The sequence below is a fragment of the Labeo rohita genome, unplaced genomic scaffold, assembly GCF_022985175.1.
Source record: "Labeo rohita strain BAU-BD-2019 unplaced genomic scaffold, IGBB_LRoh.1.0 scaffold_427, whole genome shotgun sequence".
Taxonomy (NCBI): Eukaryota; Metazoa; Chordata; class Actinopteri; order Cypriniformes; family Cyprinidae; genus Labeo; species Labeo rohita.
The window spans coordinates 680-28,482 of record NW_026129345.1 but is presented as its reverse complement, the minus strand read 5'-3'; the positions used below and the strand labels follow the sequence as shown (position 1 = coordinate 28,482).

Sequence of the window (27,803 nt, the reverse complement as noted above, 5' to 3'; positions counted from 1 at the left end):
AGCTTTTGTCGCACGTGTACTGCAACTGCAATGAGTCTCCCAGACTACGATGACAACACCGCGTTCCTGGGAGACTGGGGACCTTTTCAAAGGAGAGTGTTTGTTCTTTTGTGTTTGAGCATTATTCCAAATGGCTTCACGGGTTTATCCACCGTTTTCATTTGCGATACACCCGCTCATCGTTGTCTCATTCCCTCAGCTCTGAATATCACGGATGAATGGAGAAACGCGTCTATTCCTCTAGATGAGAACGACGAGAACAAAGATTCTCGACTCAGTAAATGTTCAAGACACCGAATGGACATCGTGAAAAACTATTCGGACAGAGGTTTGCTTCCGTGGGTGGATGTGAATGTCTCAGCTATCCCCCAAGAAGGCTGTATGGACGGCTGGGAGTATGATAAAGGAACATATATCTCCACGATCGTTACTGAGGTACGTTTCTCCTTCATCGAGCGCACAGCCAGTCTAATGCTTTTATATTCTTCGCGAAGCGGGAGTTCAGATGTAGTAGGGGAGATGTCACGCTTTTTTTCCGGTTAATATTTGTCCGAGTTTGTTTTTTGAAAGTTAGTCTCTGTGTAGACGCATGCCTTGAGGTGAGGTATTGACTACAAAAACGATTGAACATTTACACTGTTTTGTCCCTGAAAAATATACAGGTCACAGGTCAGCGAAAATAGATTGACCCTGCTGCGGGGCATGTTGTCACAAGGGGGACCTGCTTATTTATTCAAATTCATGCATTTAAAGTCTGTTATAAGATGCGGCTTTTACAAGAATATTTGACCAATAGGACAACTGTTGAACAAAACAATTCATAAAACAAATGTAAAAGTTAAGGCAACATTCAAATAAATAAATAAATAAATAAATAAATGTAAACACATAAATGTGACCGCTGTCTCCAACCTGACGTTTATGAGCAATACTCTTGTCCTGAAAACAGACTTCATTATATATTATGTGTTTACTTGTTAATCAGTAAATGGCAGTTTTTTACATCTGGGATGATATGGTAAATTTTGCTTGTAGGTCAGAATTCTCAAAGAGCTTTATAATGCAGTGTACCTCCATATTGTGAAATGAAATGCTTATAAAAGAAGAAAAATTGTGGTAGAAATTGGATGAAAAAAGTAATTTTGAATCAAAATGCACTGTGAGAGAGAAGTGATGCTTATTACAGAAAGTGCAAATTATGACATTTTGTTTCAAGATTAAGAGGTCCAAAATATTTGCATGGACAAATTGTTTAAATAAGGGCCAGTAACATGCATTAAAGAAAATAAATAAAGAGTTAATTCTGATTTAATTTAAAAAAAAAAATAAATAAATAAAAAAAAAATTCAACACAGTAGTCCCCATATGACAGTGGTTTTCAGATCTGCCCTGGATGAACCCCAGCCCTGTACATTTTGTATTTCTCCCTCATGTCTCACACCTGTTTCAACTCATCAGCTAATTAGTGGTAACTGCAGAACTGAAGTAGGTGTGTCTGATATAGGGAGAAGTACAAAATGTGCAGTGCTGGGGTTCTTCCAGGACAGGTTTGAAAACCACTGTCAAGAGAGAAATTGCCTTGGCTGCATTTCTTCTGTATTTAAAAAAAAAGAAGAGGCAAAATAATGTAGTATTTTCCTATTTCCTATTCTTATTTTCCTTATTCAGATGAATATAATCATTTTAAAACGTGCATTGTTTGTTCAATCACAGTGGGATCTGGTGTGTTCAGATGACTGGAGGGCTCCATTGACGACCTCACTCTTCTTCTTTGGTGTTTTGACTGGTTCTGTGATCTCTGGGCAGATATCTGACAGGTTAAAAACATCAACCCCTACATCCCCCACCCCTACACCCCGCCCCCCCACATATGTATACCCCCCACATATGTATACCCCCCCCCCCCCCCCCAACATATGTATATATGTATATACATTTGAGGTTGCGCTAGACCAGGGGTGCCCAACCCTGTTCCTGGAGATCAACTTTCCTGCAGAGTTTAGTTCCAACCCTAATCAAACACACCTGTCTGTAATTATCAAGCACTCCTTGAGATCCTAATTAGTTGGTTCAGGTTTGTTTGGTCAGGGTTGGAGCTAAACTCTGCAGGAAAGTCGATCTCCAGGACCAGGGTTGAGCACCCCTGCGCTAGACTTTAACAGGGTCATAAAAATTCCATCATAATCTATGATCCCCTGCTGGAGTGCACTCGCCACCAACTGGACAAGGGTGGGAATTACAGCTACAATTTATAATAGATCACCCACAGTGTAATCTGTCAAAATGAGGAATGGCCTTTAGATTTTTCCGTCACTGATAAGAAAAATGTTTATATATATATATATATATATAATTACTTCTACATATTATAATTAGAGATTGCAAATTTCTTGGCTGGTTCAGGTTTCAGAGTTTAGTGCCATCCCTAATAAAAACTCACCTGCCTGTGGCTTCCTAGCAACTCAAACCACTGGAAGGAAAGCCTGCAACCTAAAGCCAGAGAAGCGTAACAGCTAAATCTAACGCTGCGGCGCAGTGAAGGAGACCAGACACAGTTTTTTTTGGAATGAATGTCAATGGAGGAGAGGCCTTACTATGCTGAATAAACTTTTTTTTTTTTAAGGAAATAGCTTATCATTTATTGAATCAACAGCCTATCGGCTAATCTTTAACATGTTTTACACTAAACAATAGTTTTGGATTGTACTATTTTTACCGTTTACAGTGGGAAAAAAATTGTTTTATAAGAGAAGTCACAGACTTTTTTGCAACAGATGGGATTCAGTTTATGGCACTTCCCATTCATTCCCATGTGTTGCACAACTCTAATTGAAATTCAGTGATGTCAAGGCTGTAATGTGATTAGTTATCAAGGCACACATAATCCATATTGATCATTACATTTTATCCAATAGTAAGTAATACAGACCCTCTCATCTCCAAAGAGTAAGATAATAGTTGCGTCCCAATTCATAGGCTATGTCCTTTGAAGGGTGAATTTGAAAGCCGATTCTGTCATGGCTGCGTGATGAAGACCGCCCCAATTCATGATGCACCCTCCAAAGGCCATATCTGAAGGACAATTTCATCACCGTGGAGCAACGAAAGCTGTTGCAATTCAAAAGCAACATCAAATGTGCCCTCCGTTTAGCTGGCAAATGAAGGATACAATAGATGGATCCTTTGCGGCCTACCCTATCCCAGAATTCATAGTGTGCCGGTGACGACGGGACTTTTATTCAAACAAAATAGCGGGCGATGGTTCTGTGGCGGCCGACGAATACACTTATAAATGTAAGTATTGTGTTTTAATTTACTCAAATAGCTAGTGAAACAAAAGTTAAAATTCAGGGATTTTACAAAATGTGAACTTACAGTGAAACTAACAATACCACTGCACAGATTAATTTGTTAGTCATAAGTTCTTGTATTTATTAAACTGAGGGCTGAAAATGATAATTCCTTTACTGGGGTTAGGTTAGGATGTAAGCTATTGCCTATTTGTAACATTTCCAATAGGACCACTCGTGTACACAACAATTAGCCCTCACCCTATATAAAGCCCAAAACAGTAAGACAAGAAGTAGATAAGGCTACTTAAAGGGGTCATCGGATGCTAAGTTCACTTTTTCATGTTGTTTGAACATTAATGTGTGTTGGCAGTGTATGTACAAATCTACCCTATAATGATAAAAACCCATGCAGTGGTTTTTAATTAATCTGTAAAAATAATATCCCCTTTTTCAAATCGAGTCATTCCCAGATGCCTGTTATTGTGTCGTCACACCCACAGAGGCCGCTTCCATGACAGTTGATTGACATGAGCTCTTACCTTAGACCAGCTGTAACAGTCTAGTAACTTTCCTTGTTTCGATGCAGAAGCAGAGATGTAAGTTAGACAAGAATATCTCTGATTGAGCGATTGAACTGTTGTGTTGCTGGATGTAATAATGAACATAGTGGTCGTCATTTACTCCCGACATCTGAGCCGCTGAAGATGCAGTAGATTATGTTTGTTTGTGAAGGGAATGCACCTCCCGATCTACATATATCCGTCTATGTTCACGTGAATCATTCATGATCCAGCTTCACTTACAGCAGAACTGAGTATAATCATTTTTTTATGAATCTTTGTGATCGCCTTTCCTTATAACGTGGTAGTTAGGAAGTTTAGCAGCTAAACGCTGCTAAAGTAAACAAGATCGTCATTCCACAGAGAGAAGAGAGGGGCGGGGTGATCAGAGCTCATTTGCATTTAAAGGAACAACCCCTTAGAACAGTGGTTCCCAAACCTTTTCTGCCGGGCCCCCCCTTTTGCAGAATAAAAAAAATTCAAGCCCCACCCCCGCATTTACACATAACACAACTTCAGAAGGATTAATTTGAAACATAATAATTAAAATTCAGTGTGTGACAACTTACTGAAAAACAACTAAACAAGGAACTAGTCACTTTTAGAGTAGAAACATTAAAAGTAAAGCATGCAGCTTTACTATGTAATATTTTTTGTACTATGTAACAGCATTCATTGTTTTTTGAACAGATTTTCTCTTTCTTCTCTTTGTTGTAGTTGCGATCTTTGAAGTAGATTCATCATCTACTTTACGTTTACCTGGCACTTTGTTGTCTTTTCAAAAACTTGTCCCTGCTTAGAGCAGAACTACTATGCGTCATTCATTCATAATTTTACTCGGTTTATGGCAATTCTCATTCTGATATCAATTGCACCATCTAGTGGTCTGTTATTTTACGACAAAACCCGCTACAACTGATAACAGACAGCTGCAGCGGGTACTGCGAGTCATCTTGAGGTAATAAAATATGATGAAATTTATATTTTGTGTTAAATTATTTACATATGTGGCACGTAGCCGTATAATAAGCGAGATAATTTCACAGTGGGGTCTTGTATCACCCTGAAAAGTTTTTGTTTTTTTTTTTGGTTTTTTTTTAATACATAAAAATCTAGGGATGTACCGAAATGAAAATTCTTGGCTGAAACTGCTTTGTAATAATTATTTATTATTTTATTAATTAATATAGTCATTTTGTAGAACTTTTTAATTTAACTCAATAATATTAATGATACTGAATAAAAAAAAGTCACAAGCCAATAAAATAACCACGTTTATTGAAAGTAACAATAAAATTGGACAGAAAATATATTAATATTAAATCTCAATATATTATTTTATTCAGTTCTATGAAACAGAATCAGATATAACTTTTTTGACTAATTATCAAAATAACGTATAGTGCTACAAAGCTATTATTATCAGAGCATGTGAGCAGGCATACCGTCACGAGAGGGTAGCGTCATTTTGCTTGCATTTTACCAGCATTGTCCAGTACAGCAGTACTACAGCACGTTACAGCACAGTATGCGACGCTATTGCAAACAGGAACAAGTATACATAGAAATTTTCTGTCGGCACGTTATTTGAGCGATCTTTGTATTTCGTGTATTAAGCGGTATACGAGTGGAGCGTTCATATATGCCGTGAGCCACTTAACGGAACGCACATTCATAGAGCGGAATATTGAGCGGAGCTTCACACATTGAGTGGTGTGTACTGAATACTGTCGGACTGCGTGGCAGATATTTTCGGCCGTTTATCTCTTTCGAATTTCTATAAAAATCGGCTGTACACTAGCTTTGCTGCGCCCCCCTTATCATAACTCCGCACCCCCCAGTTTGGGAACCGCTGGGTTAGAATAAGATGATTTTTGCAGAGCTGATTTTGGCAAGGTAAAAAGGGTGTTGTTTTACAAAATCAGTGAGAATTTTTAATCAAAGTATATTAGAAACTTTTCATTAAGACCCTAAAGAATCATATCAACTTGTGGAAAATGGGCATCCGATGACCCCTTTAATAAGTAGATATGTCTGTAACTTGTATTTTAATTTGATTACATTTATTTTTGTTATTTTTATTGTAGTGCTGTCATGCAAGATATGTCCACAAATGTTTCAGGCAAACTTGATGATCCAGAAATTTTCTGGAGTTTTGGAGTATGCTGTATGCATATCCTGATGTGTTGTATTTTCTAACCTTTAGATTGCAGCTCTGTCTTAATAATTTTCAAAGTATTTCCTTTTTTTCCTATTTTAGGACAGTTCTGGAGAAAATGGGGCTGCTGGGCAACTTAAAAATGTAATGAATGAAGTTGTTCTGTACATTACTTTTTAAAGTTATTTGTAAATTAAGCAAGGTAATTTCTGTCCATTATTTTATTTTTGTATTTTATGTTGTTTAACTAGTAAATAAAAGACAAGAAGTAGTTCTGGAAATTGTTTATTTTTCCAAAGCAAGTTATAATTCGTAAATGAAAATAAATTGTTGGTAACACTTTTTTTTACGGTTGCTTATTAGCATGCATATTACTAGATTATTAGCCATTTATTAGTACTAATTAAGCACATATTAATGCCTTATTCTACATGACCTCATTCTGCACCCCTAACCCAATACCCTAAACGTACCAAATACCTTACTAATTATTAATAAGCAGCAAATTAGGAATTTATTAAGGGACAAATCGTAGTTAATATTGAATAAGTGTTCCCTATTCTAAAGTGTTACCAAATTGTTTTGTAGAGTACTTTTTACAACTAATTACAAAATAACTTAAATTATTTTAAACATCAGAAAAACAACATAAAAATGAAAAAAAAAAAAAAAAAAAAAAAAACATTAGTATGTACACTATTATTCAACTGAGCAAGGAGACCCCTGGTGGTGCTGCTGGACCTGGACGGGCTGCCAAAATAGACAGCCAGATACGGCCTCTGCCAGTAGGACATCATCTGGGATGGTCTTCAGAGTGTTTGAAGAGTCTGGTCTGATTTAAGGAAAGAGGAAAAGGACAAGTTGTGTTGAGCTGTGACAAAGTAATTGGTGTAAGAAATACTGAGTTACTTCCATAAAGTACTTTAAGTAACTACTACTAAGAAAAACTTCATGCATTAAAAAACTTAAGTAAAACTATTATCCTTGTTATAGGTATTATCCTATTATACTATAATTGTACTATACAGGGATATGAAAACTATGTATTCTGCAGAAAAAAAAAAAAAACGTTTTATATATGGTTTTGCATTAATATTATTGCTGCACTACTGTGTACTGTATGTTGTGTTTTACTTCTGAATATGTGCAATGTTTTACATTTAAAATACTTTATATAGGCTACTGTAGAGCAGTTTAATGTACAGCAGTGAATAATATAGTAAAAGATCATGCTGTCTTTTCCCAGCACTTTATTTTGCAAATGAAAGGAACAAAGTTTATTCTTAGAATATTAAAGTGCTCCTATTATTTAAAGGTTGCTAATATTGTTTTATAAGACTCCCAAAACAGGTTTACATGTATGCAAGGTCAAAAAACAAAAAAAGATTTAATTTGACCTCATTTCTAAATGATTCTTAAACGACTCGTGCGAAGCAGTTCGAAGAAGCAGTCTTTCTAAACCCCTCCTTTCCGTGAGCCCTCGCTGCTGTGATTGGTCAGATGGCGCAGTCCTTTATGATTGGTCTACCGTGCACAGCGCGTGTCAGAAAACGAAACGCCCATTGCCATAACTGAATGACAGCCATGGATACTTGTCAATACGTAGAAAAGATGCCATTGATTTTGCCTTACCAATTCGAGCCAGAGTCTGATGATGAAACGGCTAAAGTGGCTGATCGACAAATTAGTACGGTCTACCGTGGAAAGTGCTGGCAATTTGCTTATGTAAAGGAACCGGGCACACCTCTGTGTTGTAAACTTCAACATTGTATAATGCATTAAAGCGGCTTTCAGTGCAGCCCTTCAGAGCGCAGCTGCAAAAGTTCAACTCATTGAACTGTGCCCGGCTGCGCGTGTGCTTTGGTCAAGGCAGAAATAAGCCGTCCTTGCGCAGCAGATGCAATTGAAATTAATGGGCTTCATAGCGCAGCACTTTACACATTCGGTGTGAAAGCCGCTTCGTGTGCTATCCTTTATCATCCAACCAATGAGACAGACATTCAAGCTGCATCAGTCATATATTTTTAGACTACAGTGGGCCCACAGCTGAACAACAGAACTACAGAAGCGCGAGTTAGCCGGTTAGCAAGTGCAGGGTTGTTACGCAACATAACATACACAACTACGTATTTTGAATGATCTCTAGAAAATACAATCTTTGTAGATTCATCTTTTGGAAGTGAATATAAAACAAATGTACTTACAGCATAGGATAGTGGATAGGATAAGATAGTGTCTTTTGTATAGTGTACGTGTAAATTTCCATGTGACTTAAACCACATGGAATTTTTACTGTTTGTGGGCGGGCAAGTTGTTTGTAATGTAGAATGTGGGTGGACATTATGCAAATGTGTTACTTCGTGTCCTATGGCCGTAACAGAAAAAGATTCGAATTCCAGACGACTCGTTTAGGCAAATGTGAGCCGACTCTTTTTTTGACAGACAATAACTTTATTTATCGTGCACTGTCGCCTTCACAAATTCGCAGATAGTTTATGTTCACATACAGCTACATTACACACTGCATGAAAGGTCATATTTGAAAAGGCATAATAGGAGCACTTTAAGAAAAAGTTGCAAAATATTTATAAAAGTTGCTAAATAAATATATTCACCATGGTCTATTTATGTCCATAATAATCAATAATAGAATAAACAACATAAAATCACATGTTGCTAAGCTGTAAGTCAACATTTAATTCAGTTTAATTCAATTCAAGTTTATTTGTATAGTGCTTTTCACGATACAGATTGTTGCAAAGTAGCTTTACAGTAAATTAAAGTTTCTACAATATATTTAGTAGTAGCTTACTAGTGGTGACTATGTCAAGTTGATGTACATATGGCAGAAATGTATGGTAAAAATCAGTTAATGACGTAATCAAACAGATGATCACTTAACAGTAAAGTATTGTATGTTGCAATCAAACTTATAGCAAAATTCGGTAGTGCAGTATGTTGTTTCAGGGTTGGCATCATCTGAGGTCCTCTGAGGGGTTGGCATTGTCTCTTCTTAGGTGTTCTGGATGTAGACTGAAGCTTGTGTAACTCCGAGTTACCACAAGTTGTTTGGCAGAACAGAGGAACAAATAGAGACATAATAAGCGTAGCTGCTGTTCCAACCAAGCTAAAGAACAATAATGTGCATTTGATCAGATATAACTGCCAAAAGCTCTACCTCCTTTAGTGGACTTTCCTAGTAGTTACTGCCAAAAGTCCTGAGTTTTGTGACCTTAGGGAGTGTGACGGATTGTAGCGTGGTAGAAGACTAGTAAGGTATGCAGGAGCTAAACCATTAAGGGCCTTATAGGTGTCACATGTTCTTTGTGTTTTGGTTCCATTTTCCCTGTTCTCTTGCTTCCTGTTTCTGTTCCTCATCTGTTACTATGGTTTTTGATTAAACCTGTTATTAATTTGCTCTCATTTGCCCATGTATTTAAACCCCATTCTGTTCAGTCTTTCTTAGTCCGTTCTTAGTCAATTTTAGTCGTGTGTACCCCCTGTCAGCCTGTCTTTTCAATTATTATTAAAATCCTATTGTTTGAAATGCCATTCTCCTTCGTATGCCTGCCTGCCTGCTACACACCTGACAGAAGAACAGACCTATAAAGATGACAGAGGCTGCGGACACGCTTTGGGGTCTGTAGCAAGACGGTCGGAGGTTGGAACGATATGTGGAGGAATTCCTCGAGCTTGCTAACCAGCTGAGCTGGAACTCTGCTGCTCTAGGTGCGTGTTTTCAGCTGGGCCTGGACCACGAGACTATCTGTTGCGATCTTCCCATGTGTGAGTATCCCCTGAACAAACTGATTAATCTCGTCCTTTATTTAAACGGTTCTAATTTCGAAGTCCAGCCCCCTCTGGAACACATGCGTCGTGCCGACTCACTTCTCACCAGGAACCACCACATACTGCACCAATGGCTTGGTCCGCCTGCCCAGCCCCAAACACTTCCACATCCTTCAAAGCTCCATCTGCGTCCTCAGCCCAGAAGTGCTCAAGCCCGCCGGCCTCTCATATGGCAAGCCATATGTACATTGAGGACATTATGGATATGGCGCTTCCTCTGGAGTTCTCTGCACCTGTTCTCTTCTTTGTCTTCTTCGTATACTCTGGTCGCGTCAAAAGACAAGTTGCAGTCTAATATAACACCCAGACTTTTGACTGTAGAGGAAGTAACGGTACATCCGTCTACTTGCAAATTGTAATCCAAGAGATTCTGTGTACTGTTTTTTGGTCCAATAAGTAAAATCTGTTTTATCTGAATTTAATAGGAGAAAATTATTGGTCATCCAATCTTTTACATTTTTGTAACACTCTGTTAACTTTGATAATTTAGAAGTTTCATCTGGTCTTGTTGAAATATATAATTGAGTATCATTAGCATAACAATGAAAACGAATCCCGTATTTTCTAATAATATTACCAAGGGGCAGCATGTATATTGACAATAGCAGAAGACCTAGGACAGATCCTTGTGGCACTCCATACTTTACTGGTGATGATTGAGATGACTCCACATTTAAATAAACAAAGTGGTAGCAATCGGACAGGAAGGATCTTAAAGCCTGCCCTTGAATACCTGCATAGTTTTGTAGTTGATCTATGAGTATGTCATGATCTATAGTGTCAAAAGCAGCACTAAGATCAAGTTAAACTAGTTATTGCTAGTTTTACTTGATCTTAGTGCAACCTTGGTCTGACATAAGAAGCAAGTCATTAGTGATTTTAACAAGTGCAGTTTCTGTGCTATGATGGGCCCTGAAACCTCACTGAAATTCATCATAGAGACCTTTTTTTTCAAGAAGGAGCACAACTGAGCAGACAACTTTTTCTAAAAATTTAGACATGAACGGAAGATTAGAAACGAGTCAGTAATTTGCCAGTTCACAAGGGTCTAGTTGTAGTTTCTTAATAAGAGGCTTAACAACCGCCAGCTTGAATAGTTTTGGGACGTGACCTAAAGATAACAATGAGTTAACTAGATAAAAAAGTTTGTCAAGACAAACTTTAAGTTGGCTTGACAAAGCCGGACCAGAAAGTTTGAAAAAGTTTAAAAAGTTTAAGAAGTTTTAAAAAGTTTTAAGTTTGGATAGTTTTCAGAAATAATTTGAAGTTAAAAGTAGTTTTAAAAGGTTAAAGTTTGAGCAGCGAGCCGCGGTGCGTTGCTGTGCATTTACACACAGAATACGTCAAAAGCATTCATTTTACCTCTTTAATATGTTCTTCTACTATTTGTTACGGAGGGAGTGAGACGAGAGGCGAGCCGATCCATATGCAAACTTTTATTAACAGGACGAGACAAAAACATGGTCAAGGCAGGCAGGGTCAGACAGCGGCAGACAGGTGTATAGACAGCAAGACAAAGAGTAGTTCGTAACACAGGCGAGGGTTGATCCACAGAGAACGTTATCCAAAGGGCGAGACGAATAGAATAATCCAGACAGGCGAGAGTTCCGATAGGCAGGCAGCATGACAGACAAAACGATATAACTATGCGAAGGTATCAGGACTCGGATGACTAGGAACAAGAACTAGACTAGACTAGGAAACTAACAGACTTAGGGCTCCGTACAGATGCTAACACAACCAGTGCTAAACGCAATCCAATACTGCATATAGTGCGTAACAGGAAGACCGAGGTTTAAATACTGTCTCTGATTGGGCGCAGGTGATAGGAGCAGTGGCTGATGGGGAATGTAGTCCGGGGTGTGGTATAACAGTCAGTGTGTGAAAACAAGGTGAGAGCGACATCTGGTGGTGAGCGGTCCGCAGCTCACCGACCAGATCCGTAACATAGCCCCCCCCCCAAAGAGCGGCTTCCAGATGCTCCAAACGAACCATAGTCCAGGGGAGCGGTGGGGCGGGGGTGAGACAGGGCAAGGGCCGGAGGGCCAGGTCCGTGCGGAGGACCAGGAGCCCATCAGGGTGGAGCTGGAGGCGCAGAAGCCCTCCAGGGCGGAGCAGGAGGTGCAGGAGCCCTCCAGGACGGAACAGGAGGCGCAGGGGCCCTCCAGGATGGAACAGGAGGCGCAGGCTTGTGGTCAGACGGTAGCTCTGGAGCAGGCTTGTGATCAAACATGACCTCAGGGACATACTTGTGAACAGACGTGAGCTCTGGAGCAGGCTTGGGATCAGACGTGACCTCAGGAGCTGACTTGTGAACAGACGAGACCTTTGGAGTGTAGTGTGCGGCCCACATACTGAGAATGCTGATCGCCCTCACACTGGTAGACATAACGTGACTAGGCTCTGGGAGGCCAGACGAGACCTCTGGCACAGACTTGGTGACAGGCGACACCTCTGGAGCAGACTTGTTGACAGAGGGGGCCTCTGGAGCGTAGTGTGCGGCCCACATACTGAGAATGGTGATCGCCATCACACTGGCAGACATGACGTGACAAGGCTCTGGGAGGTCAGACAAGATTTGACTTAACTCTTGACGATCAGACATGTCATGACGAAACTCTGGACTGACAGTAGAAATATGATGGGGCTCTGGGAGGTCATGAGAGGTGTGACTTGGCTCTGGACTGACAGGGGAGATGTGACTAGGCTCTGGACGGACCGACGAGACATGACTTGGCTCTGGATGGACAGACGAGACGTGATCTGGCTCTGGACCGACAGACGAGACGTGACTTGGCTCTGGACCATCAGACGAGATGTGACTTGGTTTGTAAAGTTCGGTAGTGACTTGACCAGGCACGTGAAGACCTGCAGTGACTTGACTTGACTTGTGAAGATCAGTAATGACTTGACTTGGCTCAAGGAGATCAATGGTGACTTGACTTGACTTGGCTCACGAAAAGCTGTTTGGACTGTGCTTGATGCAGGAATGACATCTTTGACGTTGCTTGACGCAGGAAATGCAACCGTGACGCGCCGTGACAGAGGAAATAAAGCTGTAACTTGACTTGACACAGGAACAACTGCTTTGACGTTGCGTGACGCAGAAACGACAGCTTTAACGTTGCTTGACGCAGGAAATACCGTCTTGACTTGACACAGGAACAATAGCTGTGGCGGCCATCTTGGCGACAGGCTCTGGCGTGGCGGCCATCTTGGCGACAGGCTCTGGGCTGGCGGCCATTTTGTGCAGTGGCTCGGGGCGCTCAGGTAAGACCTTGCTTGACCTTGGAGGAACGGCAGCTGTAACTTGACTTGACTCGGGAACTTGACTTGACTCAGGAAACGCAGCTGCAACTTTATATGGTTCTGGGATAGCAGCTGTGACATGACGAAGCTCCGTTTTCGCCGCCATTTTGTGAACGGGCTCCTCCGTCGCCACCGTTTTGTGAGCGCGCACCGGCACGCCCGCCATCTTGTGCGTGGACGCCACTGTCACCGCCATTATGTGAGCATGCACTGGCGTGGCCGCCATTTGACGAGCGGGTTGAGCAACCGGCATCACCGCGATGTCGCGCTCCTCATCCGCGACACCCACAGTAAACGGCGAGCCCACACACAATAGTGCAAAGTCCAGGAAAGCGGTTAATGACGAGCGCGGACCCTTGCGTCTCAGCCTTGATTTTAGCGGTTGTTTTATTCCCTCAATGAAAAAGTCTATAAGAACAGTGTTGGGCAGTAGCGTCGCTACAAGTAGTGACGCTACTAGCTTAACTACATTTCTCAGTAGCGTGGTGGTAGCGTCGCTGTTTTCTGAATCAAATAGCTTTTCAGTAGCTAAGCTCTTATTTTGATCAAGTAGCGCAAATTCATGGCGAAAGGCAAAATGTTTCGGTTCGTTCTTAGCAAAAAAACAAACAAACAAACAAACAAACAAAAAAAACTATCAGGTGCCACAGCGAAATAAGAATTAAACGGTGTTCTAGTCTAAACGAATTATAATAATCTTTGCTAATATTCTTGACACTTCAAACTGCTTTGGACTTTGCAGTATCGAATTATGCCTTTACTATGACCAAAATGCCGGAATATGCTATTCAGCTGTTTGATCGCGCACTATCACTGCAGCCTGTTCATTTGAAAAATAAAACACAGTCACCCAAAAGTTACACTAGTCAGTTTAAATAGTGTGTGTTACGTGCAGTTCAGCGTGAACACCGGTCCCGTGGCACATTTTTGCTCATCGTGATATTTTCCGTCGACGTGCATGAAGTACAAAGCTTACCCAATGCATAATATTTTCGCTTCAAATACATTGCAGATATGGAAACATTTGTATTTGTGGCGAGAGAGGTAGTCTACATAAGCCCAACTTTACTTTCAGTTTCGCTTTAAATTTGTTTTGGATTGTTTAGGCAAATTAATTTATTTATTATTATTTTTTTTTCTTCCTCGTTCGGTTCTGAATACGGTTAAAGTTAAAGGATTTGTTGTGGAGTGAGGGAAATAATGTCGGAACATTATAACATTACACTGTAGGCCTGTTCATTTCAGAATATAATAAAATGTGACTTATAGGCCTAGCCGCCGTGACCTGTCGGGTTTAATTTTTCCTCTCAAAGACGTACAATTTATGTTAGCATGTTTTTTAAAAAAAACCTCGGCAAACGAAAATAGCTGCTTGGTTCGGTTAAATATTCTTACTGTCAGTTAACAAATTTACAATAGAATTTAGCTTTGCTTCCCAGATAGTAACAGGGTCTGGGCCAAATCTGGCTTACATTTGGCACTTGTTTTTTATTCACAGTCTTGTATTCATGAAATCAATTACTATCTTTAAAAATGGCAGTAAAGTGCTGTTTTTGTGCGGTCTGTTTTTCAGTAGCTATATACAGCAAAACTACAGCACTTCCATTAGGCTATTTTTTTTACGAAGTTGTCAACACTGTAAACTCTGATGGCATGCAATCAGTTGACAAACATCCATTCATATATAGACTATGTTATTCAATTATATGTATAAATTATTTTATTCAAAAATTTCGTGTTTTCCCTGTTTTATACATTCAACATTCTGAAACAGGTGCCATTATTTAAAAAAAAAAATGTTTTTCAAGAAAGAATTCAACCCCCCCTAACCCCCCAAAATATGAGATAAACCCAGCCCTGTACATGATACTGATTTTTGTTGCCAAATTGGTTTGGAAGAGTGGTTGAATAAACAATTAAACTGATTTACAATTAAAATAGCTTAGATGTAGTAAACTACTTTTGCCATGTTGCTGTAGCTTAGCTTGCTACATTACCCAAGGCTGTAGCTTTAGTGTAGTTAAGCTTCATTTAATGAAGAGTAACTGTTAGCTTAGCTCACTACATTTTCCAAGTAGCTTGCCCAACACTGTATAAGAACACAGTCCGGAAGGTTTGAATAGTGAGCAATGTCCAGAAACTCTTGAATGTAGCCCTCGAGCGATTGTGTGCCCTGCTCGAGGGCTAACAACAGTCTAGCAGTGTCCGTACCTGTGGAATGGCTGTGATGAAAGCTGCTGGATCCTTTTTTGGCCGAGTATTCTGTTACGGAGGGAGTGAGACAAGAGGTGAGCGGATCCATATGCAAACTTTTATTAACAGGATGAGACAAAAACATGGTCAAGGCAGGCAGGGTCAGACAGCGGCAGACAGGTGTATAGACAGCAAGACAAAGAGTAGTTCGTAACACAGGCGAGGGTCGATCCACAGCGAACGTTATCCAAAGGGCGAGATGAATAGAGTGATCCAGACAGGCGAGAGTTCCAATAGGCAGGCAGAGAGACAGACAAAACGATATAACTATGCGAAGGTAACACTATTATTGTGTTGTATCGCTGGAGTAGTTTTATTTACAAGACTTTAAGACGTGCAAATAAAGACGTTTAATGAGGACGCTGCAGAGAGCTTGCAAGCTCCGTAATCCGAAGCGACGGTTTCAGTTTTATATAAAACAGGTCACAAACACCTCAATTTATGTCTTCATGTTTTCAAATGGGTGGATTGCATACAATCGCTGGAATATTTTTTTAAAACGCTTTAAAAGACGTACAAATCATATATTTTAGTGAGCGCATGCGGATAGCACTCGCTGAACGAAGCGGTCACAGATCTATGATGTTTTACACTGTTCTCTGGCCAGACAGTCATCATTCATGAGCCATGGACCTGATAATAATCAGATATGTTAGTGTAGCTTGTCAGTATGAATTATATTCATGTATTTATTTGTATTTTTAACCGATTGCAAAGTGAAACTAAGCTCCCAGCAAACACAACAACGTTATAAAAAACGTTTTTTTCACGTTGTAAAAAGGTTGTAATAACGTTTTTTTCCGACGTATTTAATACGACAAATGTCAGGTTTTTTAAACGTTATAAATACGTTTTTTTCACAACATTGCACAAACGTTTTTATAACGTTGGAAGGAGACGTTGTAAAAACGTTTTTACAACGTTGTGAAAAAAACGTATTTATAACGTACTTACCACGTCCAAACTGGTACTTTACATGCTGCCATCAAAATGTTTTCTTTACAGTGTTAAATCTGACTATTGATCCTAAAAGCACTTATTTACATTTTACCTTACCTTGTAGCATTGCTGACTTCATCGGTTTTATAAGGCTAGGTTAACTTATGTAGGCCTAATACTTTATACTACACAAAAATTATCACTCGTCGTATTTATTCACAAAATATAAAAAGTAATGTGATATGGGTAGTTCACAAAAATAAATAAATAAGCCAATAAACAAGACAAATGCATGAATATACACCAATAAAGCATAATGGTTTCAAATAAAGTACAACATATGAAAATTATGGCAAAGTTGAATATGACTACAAAGTCCAAGAAATTTCAATGCATATTTTAACAGAAAAAAGCAACATTTCATTTGTAAAATGTATTCAATTTCAGCTAGTTACAAATTATTTTATTGCAGTTATAATAATAATCACACTGCAATCTTATTACTCGTCTGCACTAAAACTAATTATTATATTGTTATAGATTTATTAACACAAATTACAGGTATATGGCATCCAATTTAGAACTTGTTAAATAATATATAATACATACAGTTCATAATGGCTATTGTTGTTCAATTAATAATATTTTATAATACTGGAATACCTGAGATTTTGAAAAATGTATTTAGGTAGCGATTATTCAGTGCTTTAATTGTAAGTTACATTGTTATGCCACTAGGTGGCAGCAAGAGACCGTCTTAATGACTTAGAAAACCGTTCTTTTAGTGCTGATTCATTCAGTTGCTGAATTCTGTGACCCACCAAATTATATGACTCTAGTGCCGAGGGTAGTTTAGAAACATTTAAAATATTTTATGGTAACCACAAATTAAAAATGGTTTTGCTACAAAAACATAGTTTTAACTATGGTTATACAAATGGTAAACAATATGGCAAAAATGGTAGGACTAGAGGGTTGGGTTTAGTAGTAGGTCAGATTAGCTCATTGCAGTGCCTAGGTTCACAAAATTAGGTGGGTCACAGAATTCAGTACAACCCCAAAAAGAAACAAGGTTGTAAAGAAGTGAATTATCTAAACCAGGGGTTTTCAGCTCTGACTCGTGAGATCCAGTGTGAATTGACTTATAGGTGCTTTGGGGAAAAAAAAAAAAAACAGTAAAAATATTTTTTTTAATGCTTAAGAGCAATTAACCTTCATATCTGAAATATGGCACATTCCCTATTCTTGCAATACTTGTGTTCATGTTCCTGAGTAATGTCTGCATGCATTAAATTCTGAGGAGAACAAATAATATTCTAGTAGACAGCAATCCATATTAGAAGTCTGGTGTAGAAGGTGAATCTGAAACTGACTTCTGTCCAGGGTGACACAGCATCTCGTTTGTCTGTCTTCACAAACTGCCCTGAAATACAATTTTAACATCAACAATGATTGTTATAAATATAAAATGAGTCTCTTAGATTCACAGTGCTCAGTACTTTTTGTTGTTGTTGTTATTATTATTATCATCTGCGTCTTGTTTTCTCATTACGTTGGGCCCCTCTGTAGGTTGCTGTATACCAAGTATCCTTAATGAGTTAAACAAGATGGCCTTGTAGGACATACAAGATAAAAAAGTATATTTAATTGATATATACTTTAAAAAAAAAAAAACGTAATAAATGGTAATGTATGTTTGAGGTTTTACTTTCTAGTCAGATGGTTCATAGCACATTGGAGATGCTCTTCAACAGGAGGTCTGCTCCAACTACTGCAGTACTGCCATCAGCATGGAAGAATCTAATGTTAGAAACATAAACAATTTGTCACAGAGCCAACAATATGTAATATACAAGGTCAGCATGATTAGAAATAAACAAACTGGAATATGTGAAATAGGTGAAATGCAGAAAATAATCCTCATACAGTATCACATTACGGTTTGTTTGGAAGTCAAATCCTTCTTACATAATACATAACTTACTGACGCTCCTGAAATCACAGTACAGTTTTTATCAATATCTTTTTAGTGTGATCAAAACGTTTAAAATTACTTGAGCTTATTTTCACCTCCATGTAAGTGATGTCACCGATTAACAGTACAGCCCATACATTTAGGTTAAATAGTTTACTTCCGTTCATCCACTGACAAATTGCCAGCAATATTTACAAAACTATAAAAAAAACTGTCATCTACACATAATATGTGACTAAAAGCGAAAACTTTATGAAATAAGAGCTAAACTCTAGTTAGCCTACATCTTATAGTTAGCCTAACGGTTGAGATGCTAACGGACTTTTCCCGAAGACACTAAACCATTTCTATAAAGTAAATATTCAACAGAAACGTGTCTATTACATGTAAGAAAGTGTTAGGAACAGTTGTATGTATTATTTTTGTCTTATTAGGGACAAAACTTACCGTAAAGCAGTGTGACAGACGGAGACTCGCCGCTTTTCAGTTAAACTGCTTCCCCCGTTTCCATGGTAACTCTCTCTCTCTGCTGCAGTTTAAATACAACTCGAACGTTCAAAGCACGTGCCCGTTTAAAATGCAGCGTTTACATAAACACGTACATGAACTACAGCGTACAGATGTCAGAATGACAGATAAAATGTCCTGAAACTTGATAACGTATTGTGTAGCGGATAGTGTAGGCCTAATGTAGGTAATCAAACTGTAAATGGAATGAGAATATAAAAGCATATTAGCAGAGAATATAAAACTATTTTTGAAGTCAGTTTATAACAGGTTATAATATATAATATAATATAATATAATATAATATAATATAATAAAAGCTTTAGAAATTCTATTTATTTACTTATTTAACTACCTAACGAAAAACATACCAGAAATTGTAAACAAAGTGTAGAATAAAAGTAATCTATCTATAGCAAAACACATTAAAAACAAACATCACGTACAATGGGAGTTTTGGCGGTTGCATACTGTCATGACGTTTGTAAAAAATAAATAAATATTTTTTAACCAACCAATCATTTCTGTTCATCTGTTAATACCTCTCTCCCACCTTTCCATAGACTGGTTTACACACTGAGCTGTTAGCTCGTGATATATGAATATACGGTATTATTAAATGAGCAAAGACAACTGAAAGTAAGGATTCACGTATTACTTTTAAGTCCTTTTGATATCGCTCAGGCTATCTGTTACTCAGTCACTGAATCGAGTTAATGTTAAAATATCACTTATTTTACTGATATTTTTACACAAATAGAACAGTTTTGCAAGGTTGTATTTTGGGTACTTTTATGACGTTTTTAAAACGTCTTATTCCAACGTGCATATTACTTTATTTTAACACCTGAATAAAACGTCCCCTGAAAATTGTAGTTTGGTCTGGTTTCATTTTCGTAGTAGACGAACGTGATATTATTAAACGAGCAAATACAACTGAAAGTAAGGATTCACCTATTACTTTTAAATCATTTTAAATACCTTTTTCAAGTACTTTTAAGAACGTAGTTTTTGCAAGGTTGTATTTTGGGTACTTTCATGATGTTTTTAAAACGTTCTATTCCAACGTGCATATTACGTTATTTTAACACCTAAATAAAACGTCCCCCCGAAAGTTGTAGTTTGGTCTGGTTTCATTTTCGTAGTAGACGAACGTTATATTTACGTTTTTTGACTACTTAAAGAAAACGTTCCAGGTTGGTATTTTTACAACGTTTCTAAAACGTTTTATTTTGGTTACATATTTTTATTTAAAAAAAAAAAAAACGTTTTTAAAACGTTGTACTACAACATTACCTAATTGCAACCAAAATACAACGTTGTGAAAAGTTGTAAAAACGTTTTGTGTTTGCTGGGCTATGCCACTTCTCCGTCTGTGGGGTGGAATTGCTCCTCTAGAGGGGGCATTTTTTCTCAGCCAATGTAAGTCTATGGGAAATATTTCATTTTATTTACAAATTATTTATGGGAAAACTGTAAGTCTGATCAGTCTAAAAAAGATACAGCAACAAAGCTAAAATTAGGGCCCAGGTCTCTGCCAAGTTTGGTGCTTATGGCATTAAAGCCCTGGGAGTAGTTAGAGTTGGAGCCGGAATTTTTTTCTCAGACAATGGGAGTCTAAGGGAAATATTCAACACTTAAAACACTTGGGGCAAAACAGCCAGAGTACTTGTATGTCCGGCATTCTTGAGCTGGCCCGCCTACTAGGCTACAACAACAGCTTCAATCAAGTTGGCTAGCTGGATACGAAATAAGTCATGTCTATTACTGTTTTCCCTGTTTGCTATTTCAAAGTCCTGTCACCGAAGAGCTGTGGGCAATGACACAGAAGGTAACTGAAACAATATGGTTTAACTCAAGGCGATCACTGGGATCCAAGCACGATGGCTTCTGTAGATGATCTAGCTATTCAGTGGACATGTATGTTTTCAAGTAAATTATGAGTCCATATGTGAATACTATTATATGCACAATATGAAAATAGATTACTAATATTGTGCCCCTTATTCACTTGGACATACATTCAGTTATGACTGACAACTTGAAAAATATATTGTCAATAGCATTAAAATTAAGTAAAAAAATAATAATAATAATAAAAAAAAGGAATGGTCTGTCAGTATTTAGGAGATTACAGTTTTTTGCATACTTACTATATGAAAATATAATTCATTTATATGCATTGTTATTTAGTCACCTAAATGAAACGTTAACAAAGTTTTGAGTTGAGATCTTGAATGATTAGCTATCCTGTGGCTCCCTCGTGTGGACAGCATTAGCATTATGCCCTTAATCTCTGAACCAAATTAAGATTAAAATGCCACTATTATTTCTATTTGTTAAAAAAAAAAAATAGTATAACAGGGCAGGTTTTCTGTTTTCGATTATATTCGCCAAGATATCATATATTTTCATATAATCTCACCTGTGTTTGTCCGAGAGAAGTCTTTCTTATTGAGAGAAGCGAGGATGAATGCGTGCCGGGGCGCGATCGTCCGAGCCGCAACGCGTTGCTGTGCATTTAAACACAGAATACTCTTTAAAATCAGTCTTTTTACCTCTTTAATATGTTCTTCTATTATTAATGTGTGCTATCGCTGGAGTGTTTTTATTTAAAAGCCTTTAAAAGCTGCAAATGATATCGTTTTGTGAGCATGGACGGAGGGCAGCCAGCCGCGACGCGTTGCTGTGCACGTAAACACAGAATACCCTTTAAAATCAGTCCTTTTACCTCTTTTATATGTTCTTCTATTATTATTGTGTTCTATCGCTGGAGTGTTTTTTAAAAAGCCTTTAAAACAGCTGCAAATGTAAATTAATAAGCACGGACCGAGAGGAGCGAGCCGTGACGCGATGCTGTGCAGTTTAACACACACAAAAAAAATGTCACAGACATTCATATGCAATCATTTTAACTCCTTTAATATGTTCTTCTACTATCATTGTGTTGTATCGCTGGAGTAGTTTTATTTACAAGGCTTTATCACGTCCAAATAAAGACGTTTAATGAGGACGGTGCAGAGAGCTCGCAAACTGCTTAATCCAAAGGGGGGCTTGTCGTTTTACATAAAACAGCTGATAAACGCTTCAGTTTAGCTCTTGATATGTTATAATGGGTGGATTGCATACATTCGCTGGAATATTTTCTTTGAACGCTTTAAAAGACGTACAAATCATGTATTTTAATGAGCACATGTGGATAGCAGTCGCTGATCGAAGCGGTCACAGATCTATAATCTTTTACACTCTTCTCTGGCCAGACAGTCATCAGTTATGAGCCCTGGACCTGATAATGATCAGATATGTTGGTGTAGCTTGTCAGTATGAATTAAATTCATTCAAAGTGAAACTAAGCTATGGCACTCCTCCGTCTAGGGAATGGAATTGCTCCTCTAGAGGGGGCATTTTTTCTCAGCCAATGTAAGTCTATGGGAAATATTTCATTTTATTTACTAATTATTTATGGGAAAACTGTAAGTCTGATCAGTCTAAAAAAGATACAGCAAAAAAGCTAAAATTAAGGCCCAGTGCCCGGTTGCATAAAGCACCTTAAGTGTAATTTTCCCTTAAGATCGCCCTTATGTTTCCCTTACACTAAAGGGCGTTGCATAAAATATCCCTTAAATGTCACTTAAGGGTTTCTTTAGTTGAAACGTCATAGACCCTTAGAATTTCTATTAAGTATCCCTTAAACCCCTTTAAGTGTTGCATAAAACCCCTTAGCTGTCATTTCCCTAAGTATAACATAAGGTATGGAAAATGTCACCTTAAGTGTTAAACAGCGCGCTGATTCAATCCACGATCGTACTCTTTATATGTTAAACAGATTAATTTAGGCATTTATTCACACATAACCATTGATTAAATTACATTCACACATAATACCTCAAACAAGAGTCCGTCACACACGAGAACAAATTTATATTCGATATTTTATTCCTGTATTTTCCTACGTATTACCTGGAGATAACTTAAAAAACACACATAAACCGTATATTGTCGCAATCGTGTGTTTATTGTGTTTACGTTTCAGTTTAGCTGCAGCGATTACTGCTGTATTCCATCATAACACTTCTATGAGTCCGGATTGGACTTTCAGCGCAAGAGCGCCCTCCGGCTTCGAGTATGAATGAAACATACGCTTCATAATGTTCACATCGCCTCGGAAACTCAATAAAATGATTTTTCAGAATTTTTCGTTTTGAGTCAATTATCAGTTTGAGTTTCCGTCTCGCTTGGTCCTTCTCGTTTATATTTGGTTTATATTTTGTTCTCCTTATCCGTGTTATACTGTTTTCTGTGAAAACTTACACCACTATCTGCATTACAAAATAACGTGTCCATAGCAACAATAGATTTTTTTAACGGCAAACCTTGAATCGCTGTCGTAAAACACTTAACGGTTTCCCTTTTAGTAAGGGAAGTGTTTAAGGGATTATATGCAACACCCTTAAATCATCCCCTTAGGTAAGGGGAAATCATGCCTTAAGTTTCATACTTAAGGGAAAAACTTAAGGCTCTTTATGCAACCGGGCACAGGTCTCTGCCAAGTTTGGTGCTTGTGGCATTAAAGCCCTGGGATGGGTTAGAGTTGGAGATGGAAGTTTTTTCTCAGATAATGGGAGTCTATGGGAAATATTCAACACTTAAAAATTATTTAATTATTTAAGTCTGATCAGTCTAAAAAGATATAGCAACAAAGCCAAAATTAGGGCCCAGTGCCCGGTTGCATAAAGCACCTTAAGTGTAATTTTCCCTTAAGATCGCCCTTATGTTTCCCTTACACTTAAGGGCGTTGCATAAAATATCCCTTAAATGTCACTTAAGGGTTTGTTTAGTTGAAACGTCATAGACCCTTAGAATTTCTATTAAGTATCCCTTAAACCCCTTTAAGTGTTGCATAAAGCCCCTTAGCTGTCATTTCCCTAAGTATAACATAAGGTATGGAAAATGTCACCTTAAGTGTTAAACAGCGCGCTGATTCAATCCACGATCGTCCTCTTTATATGTTAAACAGATTAATTTAGGCATTTATTCACATACAACCATTGATTAAATTACATTCACACATAATACCTCAAACAAGAGTCCGTCACACACGAGAACAAATTCATATTCGATATTTTATTCCTGTATTTTCCTACGTATTACCTGGAGATAACTAAAAAACACACATAAACCGTATATTGTCGCAATCGTGTGTTTATTGTGTTTACGTTTCAGTTTAGCTGCAGCGATTACTGCTGTATTCCATCATAACACTTCTATGAGTCCGGATTGGACTTTCAGCGCAAGAGCGCCCTCCGGCTTCGAGTATGAATGAAACATACGCTTCATAATGTTCACATCGCCTCGGAAACTCAATAAAATGATTTTTCAGAATTTTTCGTTTTGAGTCAATTATCAGTTTGAGTTTCCGTCTCGCTTGGTCCTTCTCGTTTATATTTGGTTTATATTTTGTTCTCCTTATCCGTGTTATACTGTTTTCTGTGAAAACTTACACCACTATCTGCATTACAAAATAACGTGTCCATAGCAACAATAGATTTTTTTAACGGCAAACCTTGAATCGCTGTCGTAAAACACTTAACGGTTTCCCTTTAGTAAGGGAAGTGTTTAAGGGATTAAATGCAACACCCTTAAATCATCCCCTTAGGTAAGGGGAAATCATGCCTTAAGTTTCATACTTAAGGGAAAAACTTAAGGTCCTTTATGCAACCGGGCACAGGTCTCTGCCAAGTTTGGTGCTTGTGGCTTTCTCAAGCCAACCATTATAATTTTGAGAAGTGGTTCTTCTGCTACAGGTAACAAATCTTTTAGTAATTTAGTGAGTACAGAATGTAATAGGCATGTTGTTGGTTTAGACACAGTGATAAGTAAATATTTATTTCTTCCTGTCCCATAGTTGTAAAGCACATTGAATTTCTGATGTTATCTAATTTATCAGTGAAGAAATTCATGAAGTCATTATTATTAAACTGTAAGGGAATATTTAGGTGATGTCTGATTATTTGTTGAAGGGGTCCTATTATGCTCTTTTACAAAGTCTTGATTTTGTTTTGGGGGTGTATCAGAACACGCGTTCATGCTTGGTGGATCGAAAAACAATTTTTTTTTCACATAATTTACATTATTACAAACTTTTCTCTCAGCCTAGCACAAATGGCTTGATTAGTTCTGGGTTTAATGAAGGCCCATCTTCCGAAAAATGAAATGTGTATCTGCACTGTATGAATAATAAATCTCTTACCACACACTGCACACGTCTGTGGCGCGTTACGGCTCCGATGCGGCATCCGGAGTAAATCAAAGCCTCGGCATGCTATATATTTTGTATTTTTCATGTCATTACAATATTCAAGTAAGGAAATCCTGCAAAGGCCAGACTGCTGAGTGTACTTCAAAGGCTGAAAAAAGGCCAAAAGAAAAAAAAAAAAGTAGTTTTGCAAATGCATAAATAATTTTAGAAGATCAATGTTTTAAATATTTTTTGAACATACAAATTAGAAATGTTGGGAAAAATGCAATTATACATTTAAATATGAAACCAATCCACCAGCAGGTGGTGGCAATGACTGTTTGAATGAATGAGGCATTTAGTCATTCATTCAATCGATTCATTCAAATGGCTGATTCATTCAGAAATGAGGGAAGTGACTGTCTTCATGAAGTTTTTACTCACTTGATTCATTAAAAAAAACATGGATTCATTCAGTAACAGAACACAGCTGTTTTGCACAGAGACACACAACAGTTCTGCTGTGACTTTGACTGGAACTATTTTCATCAAGGAAACTGAGCCAAAATAGTCAATATTGTGTCTAAAGTGTAAGTCACTTAATTTTAACTTCTTGTTTGTTGAATTATTGTTGTATAAAATGAAGTCACATTGCAATCGTGTTGATATTCGGGGAAACATCTTGGTCATGCGGTGTGTACCCAAATCATACATATAAAAAATATATATATATATATATATATAGATATATATAGATAGATAGATAGATAGATAGATACATTATCAATCGCCATAGGTGTAACATCAAAATGGACCAGTTCAGATTTGGCAGACTGACATGCCGGTCACCGGTCCAGGCTGATCATGTGGAAAATCAGCTAGAAATCTCTAGATGCCTTTTTGAAATAAACTTGTTTCTTCTTGGTTTTTAGGTTTGGCAGGAAAAAAGTGTTGTTTGTTACCATGGGGATTCAGACAGTGTTCACCGTCATTCAAATCTTCTCTCCATCTTGGCTGATTTTTTGTTTGTTGTTTTTCATCGTTGGAATGGGACAAATATCAAACTATGTGGCAGCATTTGTTTTAGGTAACAACTTTTGATGTGCTCTGATTTTTAGTGTGCATTTCATATTAGCACTGAATTATCCCAGCTGACCTTTACACGATTGTACTATGGCTTCAGTCATAAACAGTTTATTATTGAAAATTTTGGAAGCTTGTTTCTGTCACGAGATTAAAAAAAGAAGAAAAATGTAAATTTTTACTTTATCTCACAATTCTGACTTTCTAGCTCGCTATTCTGTTTACATCTCAACTTTTCCCCCCTAATTTTACCTTTGAAAGTTCTTTTTTTTTTTTTTTTTTTTTTTTTTTGTTTCTGCTATGGAATAAAAAAAATAAAAAGGTAATTGTGACTTTTTAACAAGTTTATATCCAGCAGTTGTATTCATATTTGTAGCAATTTTCTCAGAGTTGTGAGAAAAGTAATTCAGACTGTAGATCCTGGATTGATTAATTAATTAAACCTTTTTTTCTCCCCCTAAAAATGCCCTTCCCCTAGGAATGGAAATACTGAGCTCATCCATTCGTGACATCTTCTCCACTCTTGGCGTGTGTCTTTTCTTTTCAATTGGGTATATGATGCTTCCACTGGCTGCCTACTTCTTGCGAGATTGGAGAATGCTGCTACTGGCTCTCACCATCCCTGGTTTCTTCTATGTACCCCTCTGGTGGTAGGTGTTTGCTATGGGCCAGATATTATTCAATAAAACACCAGACATGAGAAGAGCTGTTTTGAGACAGTCATGCATGTATAAGTCATGTATGTAAATATAAGCACAAACGTATATTCAAAAGGTGTTCTGTTCTGGCACTGCTTAATACTGTGCTTTCCAAAGACAAAATGATATCTGCCATTGTGATGTACTCACCAAAAAGCTATATGGCATCAGCTCCAGCTAAATTAACACAGCAATTCCAGCAATTAAATAGGCTTTACATGGCCTAATAGTGAATTTTATTGCATTCTTTGGCTTGCATCCTTACACAAAATCTATGTGGGTGATGCAGGTTTGAGTCTGTGACTTTACACTTTCCCTGCCTAAATTCACTCTCCCCATGATTTTATTTCAAACTCCACTATTTTTGTGAAATAAGGACATACAAAACAGCTCAAAATGTACATTATTTACATTATTCATTTAGCAGAAACCTATTTATTTACTGACTTACAAATGGAGTACATCACAGGAATCATTAGAGGCAACATGAAGAGCCATTCAAAGCTATAACATTGTTCATACTGGTTTATGGTTACTGGTTTATTTAATCACTGAAGATAATAATTTTATCAATGGTTGCTGTTTGTAGGTTTATTCCAGAGTCTCCGCGATGGCTGCTGTCTCAGGGGAGGGTCGATGAGGCCGAGGCCATTCTGAGAAAGGCTGCCCAGATAAATGGGGTTAAGGCCCCTGACATCATTTTTACCCAAATTCAGGTGAAATCCACATCTGCCTGTGCTTCTCAAATGACACATGCAATTTTGAGCTTCTCATATGGCTGTCAGAGACAAAAGCTCTTGAACCTTTCTTATTTTATGATTTTACTGAAGTTCCAAATGTAGGTTCAGGAGGAGCCTAATCATTCAGTCTTGTCAATCATCATCATGAGCCTATATAAGCAGCACACATTGCACTGTCCAAACATCAATTCATCCAGCATA

At 37.9% G+C, this 27,803-nt stretch overlaps 1 protein-coding gene across 1 annotated transcript; it reads left to right on the top strand.

Moving 5' to 3' along the window:
- LOC127160687 (solute carrier family 22 member 5) lies at positions 1 to 27,803 on the top strand. The gene is made up of 5 exons (XM_051103340.1): positions 1 to 435; positions 1,714 to 1,817; positions 26,014 to 26,168; positions 26,643 to 26,814; positions 27,452 to 27,803. Exons 1-5 carry the CDS (start codon positions 31 to 33, stop codon positions 27,702 to 27,704), a joined length of 1,089 nt encoding a protein of 362 aa, XP_050959297.1. The 5' UTR covers positions 1 to 30; the 3' UTR covers positions 27,705 to 27,803.

Coding starts and splice junctions, on each gene's coding strand:
- LOC127160687 (XM_051103340.1), top strand. CDS start 31: ATGAGTCTCCCAGACTACGATGACAACACCGCGTTCCTGGGAGACTGG. Junction 436..1,713: donor TCTCCACGATCGTTACTGAG/GTACGTTTCTCC, acceptor GTTCAATCACAG/TGGGATCTGGTGTGTTCAGA. Junction 26,815..27,451: donor TTCTATGTACCCCTCTGGTG/GTAGGTGTTTGC, acceptor TGCTGTTTGTAG/GTTTATTCCAGAGTCTCCGC.